The following is a 12,510-nucleotide window of genomic DNA, read 5'->3' as shown; positions in this document are numbered from 1 at the left end:
TTGTTATGTTCCTTTTTGCTTCTTTGCATACCTAGTAGGTTTTTTAAATTGAGAAGTTATTCACATACCATAAAATTTACTCTTTTAAAGAGTACAGTTTAATGGTTTTTAGTATATTCACAGAGTTGTGTAACCATCACCAATATCTAATTCCAAAACATTTTCATCATTCCCCCAAAAAAACCTCTTACCCATTAGCAATCACTCCCCATTCTCCCCTCCTCCAAACCTTTGTAAGCACTAATCTACTTTCCGTCTTGATGGATTTGCCTATTCTAGGTATTTCATCCAAATGGAATCATGCAATATGTGGTCTTTGGTGTCTGGTTTGAGTCACTTAACATAATGTTATACCATGAATCAGTCCTTTGTTCCTTTTTATGACTGAAAATATTTCACTGAATGGATATGCCTGGTAATTTTTTTTTAAATTAATTTATTTTATTTTTGGCTGTGTTGGGTCTTCGTTGCTGTGCACAGGCTTTCTCTAGTTGCAGCGAGTGGGGGCTACTCATTGAGGTGCATGGGCTTCTCATTGCAGTGGCTTCTTTTGTTGTGGGGCATGGGCTCTAGGCACGTGAGCTTCAGTAGTTGTGGCATGTGGGCTAAGTAGTTGTGGCTCGTGGGCTCTAGAGCTCAGTCAGGATCATTAGTTGTGGTGCACGGGCTTAGTTGCTCTGCAGCATGTGGGATCTTCCCGGACCTGGGATTGAACCCATGTTCCCTGATTGGCAGGCAGATTCTTAACCACTGCGCCACCAGGGAAGTCCCTTGCCTGGCAATTTTTTTTTTTTTTTTTTGCGGTACGCGAGCCTCTCACTGTTGTGGCCTCTCCCATTGTGGAGCACAGGCTCCGGACGCGCAGGCTCAGCCGCCATGGCTCATGGGCCCAGTCGCTCTGCGGCATGTGGGATCTTCCCGGACCGGGGCATGAACCCGTGTCTCCTGCATCGGCAGGCGGACTCTCAACCACTGCGCCACCAGGGAAGCCCTCCTGGTAATTTTTTAATGTATATTGGATGTTTTAATTTTACCTTGTTGGGTGCTAGATTTTGTTGTATTCCTTTGTTGGGTTTTGTTCTGGGATGCAGTTAATTTTCTTGGAATCAGTCTGAGCCCTTCAATCCTGGCTTTTAAGCCTTGTTACTGTGGGTCTAAAGCAGCCTTTAACCCAAGGTAATTTGGCACCACTACTAAGGTAATACCTTTCTGATATTCTGTATATTAGGAGGCTTTCCCATGCTCACTAGTGGGAACATAAACTATTCCAAGCCCTGTGTGAACTGTGGGGATTGTTCCCCCTACTCCTTTCTGTGGTTCTTGCCTTGGGTTTTTTTTCTCACACACATACACAGATCATACTCCATGAAAGACTTGAGAGAGGATTCCCCTGCAGATCTCTGGAGCTCCCTCTTTGTGTAGCTTTCACTTCTCTGGTGTTTTGCCCTGAAAATTCTGTTTTGGTCTCCCTGAACTCTGAACTGTGTTTCTTTAATTCGACAAGGTGGCAGGCTTCGTTTGGGCTCTCCTTAGCTGTGGTGTAGCCTCAAAACTCTCTCTAGGTAATAGGCTAGGGTATTCATGGGACTCACTTTTTTGCTTCCATTCTCTTAGGGTTCAGTGTTCTTGGGCTGCTTGTTGTCCAGTGTCTGAAAACCATTGTTTACGTATTTTGTCCCATTTTCTAATCATCTAAGATGGTAAGGTAAATTTGGGACCTGTTACTCCACAGTTTTGGTTTAAGACAGTTTGAGGGCTTCCCTGGTGGCACAGTGGTTAAGAATCCACCTGCCAATGCAGGAGTCATGGGTTCGAGTCCTGGTCCAGGAAGATCCCACACACCGCAGAGCAGCTAAGCCTGTGCATGACAGCTACTGAGCCTGCGCTCTAGAGCCCGCAAGCGAGCCACAACTACTGAGCCCATGTGCCACAACTACTGAAGCCTGCATGCCTAGAGCCCGTGCTCTGCAACAGGAGAAGCCACCACAGTGAGAAGCCTGCGCACCACAACGAAGAGTAGCCCCCGCTTGCCGCAACTAGAGAAAGCCCGTGTGCAGCAACAAAGACCCAACACAGCCAAAAGAAAAAAAAAAAAGACACTTTGAAATACATGACGTATATAAAGAGACAGAATAATAATATTAATCATTTAAAAAGTAATAAATACTAAGAAGAAGCTAGTGTTCAAGTCGTATGAATAATATCATTACAATGGTTAAGTGCTGCTTTTTTCTGAGCCTCGCAGAAACCAACATCAAAAGGAAAGTACGGAGGGATAGCTTATCTTACAGAGGAAATTAACAGCTTTCAGTAGGGAAAAAATAGTTTTTACTGTAAATTTTAAGGACCTTCTGTGGTGAACTGCGATGAGTTTTTGATATCTCTGTCCATTGCTGACAGCCGGGGCGGCTGGTGGGAGTGATGCTGAGGCCACAGCTGCCGATTGGAAGAAGTGTGACCTGATTGCAAAGATTTTGGCCTCTTGTCCCCAGCAGTCTGTTTCACCAGAGGATTATTATAGAGATATCTGCCCCCAGGTAAATCATTTTGTTTCTTTTGACTGTTTGCGGATTATCTGCTTATTTATAAAAAGAGGACTTTTAATGTTCGTCTGATATTGAGTTAAAAACAATATAATGTTTAAGTTTATTATTCAGTGAGGGGCCTTCTTAATAACTGATTAAAAACCTGTGGGAGAGACTGACCTGTTAGGTTTCAGAACCCCTAACCATTAATAACTGACTAGCTTGCTCTCAGAGCTGGAATATGAAACTACAGTTTCATCATATTCATTATCTTTTCTGTGTTTTTTATTAGTTTTTTAAAAAATAGGTATTTAATAAACAAGGTAAATTAACATGGTACACAATTTAAAAGCACAAAAGAGTAAATGGAAAAGTAAGTTTCCCTCCCGTCTCTGTACCAATTTCTTATTTATTTTGCAGAGGTAGTCTGTGTATCATGTGTATACAACTATATGTGTGTATATCTGTGTATATATTCTAATTTTTATCCAAATGATAACATGCTCCACACACGGTTTTTCAGTTTTGCTTTTCTCACTTAACAGTGTACCTTAGAGATCATTTCATCATTCTTTTTCTTGGGTACATAGGTATTTCATCATCATATTATGTACCATAATTTATTTAACTAGCTTCCTATTTTTTTTTAATAAATAAATAAATTTATTTATTTTTGGCTGCATTGGGTCTTCGTTGCTGTGCATGGGCTTTCTCTAGTTGCAGCAAGCAGGGGCTACTCTTTGTTACAGTGTGCAGGCTTGTCATTTTGGTGGCTTCTCTTGTTGTGGAGCATGGACTCTAGGTGCACAGGCTTCAGTAGTTGTGGCACGTGGGCTCAGTAATTGTGGCTCGCGGGCTCTAGAGCACAGGCTCAGTAGTTGTGGCACAGGGGCTTAGTTGCTCCGCGGCATGTGGGATCTTCCCACACCAGAGCTCGAACCCGTGTCCGCTGCATTGGCAGGCGGATTCTTAACCACTGCACCACCAGGGAAGCCCTACCTACGTTCCTATTAATGGACATTTAAGTTGTTTCCATTCTTCTGCTGTTACAAACCATGTTCCAGTTAATATCTATAAATCTTGCCTATGTGCAAGTATTATCACAGGGAAAATTCTTAGAATTGACATTACTGGCTTAAAGGGTATGTGTATTTAAATTTTTGATTGATATTATTTATGTATCTGTTTTCCCACACTTTTGCCTATGCAATGTGTTACAAAACTTTTCTTTGTTAATCTGATTAGGTGAAAGTGTGGAAGGAGTGTTCTTAGTCAGCACTCCCCATGCGTTTAGATGTAAGATATGCCTTTTGGAGTACAGTGTGAAGAAAGTCATTCAGTTGTTATGCTGGTCTGCAGGATTCTCATGGGTAGGCATGCATGGGAACAAATATCACAATGCAAAATCTTATACTGGAAAATATTAAGTATAAATTATCTTACAGGATAAAGTTATCATTTGCAATGATGAGTAAATATTTTCCAAAACTAGTAGCTATAGTTTGGGCACTTAAGGAAATGATAAAATCAAGTCATAGGTTTTAATCTTACTTACTTTCTCTCTCTTTGGCAGTGTCAGAGGTCACATACAGTTTTTGAACAGAAGATTCTCCTGTCTACAAAAAGTACAAGAGTCAGTTTTAAGCCAGGAACAGAATGTGCTTTTCAGTTGGGTGCTTAAACTCAAGCACGAGAGATCAGTGTTTATTTTTGAGAATAAAGTAGACTTTTGTTCAGAACTGACAGGCTCTTCAGATTCTGAATATATTTATACACCTTGACCCCATAATTGCTATTTATCATAGCAAAATTTTGGGGAAAAACTGAATATCTGGAAATAATATTTTTGAGGAATTTATAACAGTATGAGAAGGTTTCAGCAATACACAAAACTGAATATTAAGTATGGCCTTAATTGAAAAGAAAAAAGAATTATACAGGAGACATAGTGGAAAAAAATACACCCAAAATGTTTATAGTAATTTGGGAAGATTTAATTTTCTTCTTAAAAATTTATTCTCCAAATTTCCTACAATGAGCACGTATTTTATAAATCTGATAAAATTTTTTAATAAAAACACAGCTCCTTCAGTTCTCATACCCTTTGACACTGGGTTGTTAAATTAAAAAAAAAAACTTCTATTGGATCAGTGTTACTGCAGTAAATTTATTTTTTGCTGTAAAGAAATTAATGTGTTGTCTTCTTAGTTAATGTAATGCTTCTTGCAAAGAGCCTGGTATTTACATGTAATTTTTCTTTCAGATTTTGGATTTATTTCACTTTCAAGATAAATTGACAGGACTACAATTTCAGAGAGTTGCCACCACTACCTTTATAACTATGTCAAGAGAACGGCCACAACTGGCAGCAAAGTACTTACTTCAGCCAGTGTTAGTTCCTCTTCATCGATGTTTAAATACAGCAGGTAAAGAAAGAAGTCTGGTGGTTCGCTGTCCCTCTAAAGGACCTTCTTCCGTGTTTTGGATTTAAATAACTTAAGTCTATGGTAGTTCATTGTCTTTAATTTTACTTTTTGTTCCCCCAATTTTTTGTTTTGAAAAATCCACTTCATAAAAGTTCTAAGAAGAATGCAGTGTCCTACCCCTATATACTTCACATAGTTAACATTTTGACATGTTCACTTTCTCTTTCTCTCTTCCTACACACATACGTATTTTTTTTCTGAAGCATTTGAGAGTTAGTTGCAGACGTCGAATATACAGACTTTATTCAAATCTTTTATTTGTCTCAAGAATTTCCTTTATAGCTGTTTTTTAAAAATTACATTGCATTTACTTGTTATGTCTTTTTAGTTTTCTGTAATGTAGAATAGATCCCTAATAGTCTTTCACTCTGACACTTTTGAAGCCCAGGTTATAGAATGTTCTTCAATTTGTATTTGTCTCATTGTTTCCTCTTGATTAGATCCAGGTTAACATTTTGGCAGGAGTACTACGTATGATGGTTTTTTTTTTTTTTTTTAGTCCATCAGATTAGGGGCACATGTTATCAGTTTATTCCATTATTAGTGATGTTAAATTTGACTGTTTGATTAAAGTAGTAGCAACCAGATTTCTCCACTGTAAAAATACCTTCCTCCCTTTGTAATTAATAATAATCTGTGGGATGATAGACGTATGAGACAGTGTGAATATCCTGTTTCCCAACAGTCCTTCATACTGTGGTTTAGTATCCACTGATGATTTTTGCTCATAAAATGGTGACTTTCTATTTTTTTTATTGTTTCTAATTTGTTAGTTGGTATTCTTCTGTAAGGAAGAGCTTTTCTTTTCTCCTTGCCTCATCTCTTTTTAAAAGAATAATTATTTAAGTATCAATACACATTCATAGATTCTTTTTTTATTCAGTGGGTGACTGAACATTCCTATCATTCATTTTGAAGCTTAAATTTTCCCAGATTTGGCCAGTTTTAATGTGTTAAAAGATTGACATTTTCAGCACTTCCCGCAGTGTGTGTTCATGCTTTATTGAGATTAATGCTGGGATACAGAGTATCATTTCAGCATTCTTAGTGAGTAAAAAAAACCTTTCCATATAGTCTTTTCTGAGGTTAAAAATAAAGAGAAAAATTGATGTTGTGGTTAAGCCCAATTTAGTTCTGTTGTAGACTTTGTATAAAAGTCATTTACAGTGTAAATTTTTCTGAGTGTGTTTAGAGGGGTTTAGGTGGGTGAGAATGGAGAAAATCTAATTCTTGTGCATAGTAAGCATGAGATTGAGCTTTGGTGGAGTGAAATTTGTGATTATTCAGACATGATAAACGTATTTGAATAAATAATTAAAATTCCTTTATACATTTAATAAAAATCTAGTCTAGAATTAGTATTTCTTCAAAAAATGATTCAAAAAATGAAGTATTATTTCTGTTGGCCCTTGTCATTAAGGCCTAGCATTTATGTCTAATTTCATGTGTTAAGACTATACCTCAATACTAATCTATTTATCTTCTTGTCTGTGACTGACTAGGTGTTTCCTTTAGTCTGGAGTGTGTTCTCAAAGTGTGGTCCCAGGACTAGCAGCATCAGCATCACCTGGGAATTTATTAGAAATACAGCTTCTTGGGCTCCACCACAGACCTACTGAATTAGAAACTCTGATGTGGGACCCAACACTGTTTTAAAAGGCCCTTTTGGTAATTCAAGTGTGTGTTCAAGTTTGACCCCTGGTCTAGAGCACTGTGCTTGGGACGCCTAGATTCAGTCCAGTTGTGGGTCAATTATTTTTGTCCTGGGCCTTGTTCATTCATTCAAAAAATATTTATTGGACACCTATTTACCCTGCATTTTCATGTGTTAGGTTATATCTGTAACACCAGCTACATGTTTTGCATATACAATCTATTGATAACAAAAAGGATTGGGTAAGAATATGACTGATCTTATATATATACCCCATCATTGCCCCTGGAAAAACAATCTCTAAAGTATAAGCTTTCTTATTTTGTTTTTCATATTGCATCACATTTTTAGGACTATGTGGCAATTATGATGAATTATCATATTTTATCAATTCCAAGATGCACTTTTTTTCACATTAAAAAAAAATTTTATTTTCGAAATCTTTTTCACATTTTAGCAACTCTAATTGCCCATCTCACGATCATTGTTGGCCAGGTAGCAATTGTGGCATTGTTGTGCCTGCAAATGAGCGTTAAAATTTGTAGAATGGATGTCAGTGACTTAGAAGAAAATCTTGAAGACAATAGTAAAGTGGAGGACTCTTAAGGATATCACATCACTGTACTCTGTGGCACAGAGAACGATATATTATGGCAAAACATAGATACTGGTAATGGTGTTGAAATGTTTCAGAAGAGTTGGACACTTAATGTGCAGTTTTAATTCCTTATCCTGTTTATTCCAATTATTTAGCTTGTATCAAGAATGATAGGGAATTCCCTGGCAGTCCAGTGGTTAGGGCTTCGTACTTCCACTACATGGGACACAGGGTCGACCCCTGGTCGGGGAACTAACATCCTGCATGCTGCATGGAGTGGACAAAGGAAAAAAAAAATGACATATAACAATACTGTATAAAATAAATCTAGGAGAGTTCTCTTAATACTTTTTTTAAAAAGCTCTGTTTTAAAACTTTTTTTTTTTTTGGCCACACCAAGCAGCATGTGGGATCTTGGTTCCCTGACAAGGGATTGAACCTGTACCCCCTGCAGTGGAAGCTCGGAGTGTTAACCACTGGACCGCCGGGGAAGTCCCTTAAAACTTTTTAAAGGGAAATTTTCAAACACATGTACAGAGAATAGTATAATGAACACCTGTGTACCAGTCACCCAGACACAACCATTGATTCTGCCATTTTCACTTAATTTAATGTCCAACTTTTCATTCATTAATTTAAAATTAAAATCCCAAGTGATAATGTTTCATAGGTTACTTGGCAGTGTTTTTTTCTTTCTTAGTGATACATAAAATAACAATGCATGTTTATAATCAATGAAACATTCTGTGAAATATTGTATTTGAATGATGCTGTATTGTAACTATGTTGATTTTCTAATTTTAGCTGTTACTTCCTGAACTTTCTAGTAAAACTTTTTTCCTTAGGCCCAGCTTCTTCTATTCAATGAGGTGCTGAGTGTGGGTAATTTTGTTTTTTTTTCCTTAGAGGTTTCAGAGAGTGACATGGTGCCAGGGACCATTTTGGTGACAGAAGAAGAACTTAGTAGATGTATTGAGGATGTATATAAGGTTGGTAATTTGAGTCACTAGTGTTTTCAGTTAATATTTGTACTTAGTCTTTTAAAATAATTTTGCCTTTTAAACTGGTACTTCAAGAATTGGAATGACTAATCTTAAATTCCAAACCATCAAAATCTTTTTACCTTGAAAACTGGAAACTGTTAAGTTGTTAGTGAAAAAACCGATACATTTTGAAACTCTGTCAATTTCATCATTTACTCTGAATCTTAAACAGTTCAGATTCTCTAAGTGACACATGCCACTGATGCAAGTGTGTCATTGAAGGAATTGACAAAGGAATTTGCAATACTGTAGGCTTCCTAAAATTTACTGTATGATAATATTGAATCTACTTTATAATTTTTTGATAGAATCATCATCATAAAGAAGTTGGAATAAATGAGTCATAGAAATGACTTCCGAAATATATACTGAAAATGAAAAAATATATAAATTATATGTTCTCTATGATTGCAATCTTATAAATATATATGAAATACATATTTTTAGACAAAAATGAAATCCATTGTGTTAAGCCCAGATGGCACTGGGGTAAATATTCTTCTTTAAAGTTTATTTCAATACATTTTTTAAAAATTTATTGATTTATTTTTGGCTGCATTGGGTCTTTGTTGCTGTGCGCAGGCTTCCTCTAGTTGCGGTGAGCGGGGGCTACTCTTCGTTGCAGTGTGTGGGCTTCTCATTGCGGTGGCTTCTCTTGTTGAGGAGCACGGGCTCTAGGTGCACGGGTTTCAGTAGTCGTGGCATGCGGGCTCAGTGTTTGTGGCTCGTGGGCTCTAGAGCGCAGGCTCAGTAGTTGTGGCACATGGGCTTAGTTGCTCTGTGGCATGTGGGATCTTCCCGGACCAGGACTCGAACTCGTGTCCCCTGCATTGGCAGGTGGATTCTTAACCACTGCGCCACCAGGGAAGTCCCTCAATACATTTATAATAATATTTTACTATTAAAAACATTTACAAGAATAAACAGCTTTCAGAATTATATTTCATGTAAAAAGGTACAGCCACTTTGGGAATATATTGTTTGGCAGTTCCTTAAAAAGTTAAACATAGAGTTATCATATGACTCAACAATTCCACTCTTAGTTATAGAGAAGTGAAAACATATTCATACAAAACCTGTACACAAATGTTCATAGCATCATTATTCATAATAGCCAAAATGTGGAAACAACTGAGATGTCTGTCAACTGATGAATGAATTAACAAATGTGATATGTTCATATAATGGAATATTTTTCATCTGTAAAAAGGAATAAAGTATGGATACACGTTTCAACATGGATGAACACTTTTTTTTTTCCTATTTAGGTATATCTTAATGTAAACTGCAGTATAGTGTACAAAAGGGAATGCTAAGTACATATTAAATACAGATGAAAAGAATCTGTTGCTAATCACTCTGTGTACCTAGGTGTACAGTGGCCCTGGGGCCACAGTTTCTGTAATGTTCTTAAATTTATATTTCATTAGTGTTCTTGGCAGTGTCTAATTTTTGCCGATCCTAGTTGGTCATTGGTTTTACCAGTAACTTGAAGCGCTTGTAGGGGAGCAAGCACTGTCAGTGTTGCCATCCCCTCGTTGCCACACCCTCCCCTATGTTTGCATCTTTGGCCTCTGCAGCCGGCTGGTTCTTGGCAGGAAGCTTAAGCCCCTTGTTCATTCTGTGAGGGCCCTTTGATTATAACCGGATACTACCATCTATAAGTCCACGTAGACAGGCACCCGAGACTCGTCACCACACACTGAAGGGGTGATTGGAAGAGACCCCACAGTCAGCCCCTCTGAGTTGGGGAAACTCCCCATCCCTTGGGACCCTGGTGAGCCACATGGAACTGGTCTGCCAAGGGCCACAGGAGGGGACCACTGTCATTCTGCCCACTAACAGTGAGGAAAGTCGGTGATGCTGCTTCTGTTTAGTGCACAGAGGCAAGTGGATAAACAGTTTAAAATTATGATTTTTTAATGTTTAAAGAAGCTAGACACAAAAGACCACCCATTGTATGATTCCATTTAAATGAAATGTTCAGAATAGGCAAATTCATGGACACAGAAAGTAGATTAGTGATTGCTAGTGGCTGAGGCTGGGGAGTTGGGAGTGGCTGATAGTGGGAATGAGGTTTCTTTCTGAGGTAAGGAAGATGTTCTGGAATTAGATAGTGGTGATGGTTGTGCAATTTTGTGAATATACTAAGAACCACTGAACTGTACATTTTAGAGAGTGAATTTTATGGTATGTGAATTATATTTCAATACTTTAAAAATTTCTATTCCACATTTCTTATTTCTTTTCTATGGCAGTAAATTAAACATTTTAGAGTAAATTTTTTTTTTTTTTTTGCGGTGCACGGGCCTCTCACTGTTGTGGCCTCTCCCATTGCGGAGCACAGGCTCCGGACACACAGGCTCAGCGGCCATGGCTCACGGGCCCAGCCGCTCCGCAGCATGTGGGATCTTCCTGGACTGGGGCTCAAACCCGTGTCCCATGCATCGGCAGGCGGACTCTCAACCACTGCGCCACCAGGGAAGCCCTAGAGTAAATTTTTAAATTTTAGTTTGTTATGAAATGGTTCAAACAAACCAAATAAAAAATGAAGAATAAAACACTCATGTACCCACCACTCAGCTTAAAAAATTACACATTACCAATTCAGTTGAAATCCTCTGTGAACCCATCTCTGATCACATTTCCCTTGCTCCTCACCCAATGGGAACCACGATCCTAAATTTGTATTTATGATTCCTTAATCTGTTTTTAGTATTGTTGTGCATGATTTTAAATTTTATTTAAATGGCATTGTAATATATCTAACTTTAATCCATTCATTTCTACTGCCAGATATTATTCTGTTTTATGACTATATCATCATTTATTTGTTTATTCTTCTCTTGGTAGACATTTGAGTTTTTTTCAGGGAGTTTTGTCTATCTGTTAGGTGCATTGTGGTTTTGGCTAGCAGTTAGTTCTCTTATTACTAGTGACGTTGAACGTTTTTTTGTCTTTTGGTTCATTCATATATTCTCTTCTTTAACTTGCCTGTTCATTTGTTTTTTACCCATTTTAATACTTGAGTTATTTGCCTCTTTAAAATATTTTTAAAATAAATCTTTTTTTAATAAAACAGCCTTATTGAAATAGACTTTACAGATCAAAAAATAATGTTTTAAGTATACAATTCAGTGCTTTTTCAGGAAATTTACAGAGTTGTGAAACTATCACCACCTTACAGTTTTAGAACATTTCCATCACCCCAAAAAGATCCATTGTGCCTATTTATAGTCACTCCTTGGTCCCACACCTAATCCCCAGGCAACCACTAACCTGCTCTGTATCTCTGTGGATTTGCCTTTTGTGCATATTTTATATGAGGGACTCATGCAATAAGTGTTCTTTTGTGACTGGCTTCTCCCTCTTAGCATCATGTTTCTGAGGTTCATCCAGGTTGTTGCATGTATCAATATTTTGTCCCTTTTTATTGTAAGTAATATTTCATTTTATGAATATATACATATTTTGTTTATTTGTCATCAGTTGATGGACATTTGGATGTAGAGTAAATCTTTTTTAGACGACTTCATGAGATATATTTTATGTGCCGTACATTTACCCATTTACAGTGTGCGAATCAGTGGCCTTTTAGTATATTCACAGATTTGTGCAGCTGTCATCACAGTCAACTTTAGGACATTTCATTACCCCAGAAGAAACCCACACCACTCCCCACATCCCAGCGTTAGGCAGCCACTAATCTACTTTCTGTCTCTATAGATTAGCCTATTCTGAACATTGCATATAAATGGAGTCATACAATATGTAGTCTTTTGTGATTAGCTTCTTTCACTTAACATGATGCTTTAAAGGTTCATCTCGATTGTAGCATGAAGCAGTACTTCACTCCTTTTTATTGCTGAATAGTATTCTGTTATAAGTATTTACCATATTTTGTTTATCCATTCACCATTTGATGGACATTTGGGTTCTACATTTTGGCTATTATGAATAATGCTGCTGTGGACATTTGTGTACAAGTTATTTGTGTACATATGTTTTCATTTCTCCTGGGTATATACCTGGGAGTGGAATTGCTGGATCATATGGTAACTCTATGTTTAACCATTTGAGGTACTGTCAGATCATTTTCAAAGGGGTTGCACCATTTTACATTGCCCCCAGCAGTGTATGAGGGTGTAAAGTAAATCTTAAATCATGTTCTTTCAGATAAGAAAGAGCTTTTGTTTTGGTTTGG

At 37.5% G+C, this 12,510-nt stretch overlaps 1 protein-coding gene across 4 annotated transcripts in view; it reads left to right on the top strand.

Moving 5' to 3' along the window:
* HAS3 (hyaluronan synthase 3) overlaps positions 1-12,510 on the top strand; it is a 202,548-nt gene that overhangs the window by 20,874 nt on the left and 169,164 nt on the right. For all 4 annotated transcript variants that reach the window (XM_027119458.1, XM_027119457.1, XM_027119456.1 and 1 more), the window contains exons 5-7: positions 2,401-2,537; positions 4,789-4,951; positions 8,170-8,252. In XM_027119458.1, coding sequence (XP_026975259.1) covers positions 2,401-2,537; positions 4,789-4,951; positions 8,170-8,252 — 383 coding nt within the window. The remainder of the gene's footprint in view (positions 1-2,400; positions 2,538-4,788; positions 4,952-8,169; positions 8,253-12,510) is intronic.

The sequence above is a fragment of the Aethalodelphis obliquidens genome, unplaced genomic scaffold (assembly GCF_003676395.1).
Source record: "Aethalodelphis obliquidens isolate GAN/ISIS:26980383/991018 unplaced genomic scaffold, ASM367639v1 scaffold20, whole genome shotgun sequence".
Classification (NCBI taxonomy): domain Eukaryota; kingdom Metazoa; phylum Chordata; class Mammalia; order Artiodactyla; family Delphinidae; genus Aethalodelphis; species Aethalodelphis obliquidens.
This window is presented reverse-complemented; position numbering and strand designations above follow the sequence as displayed.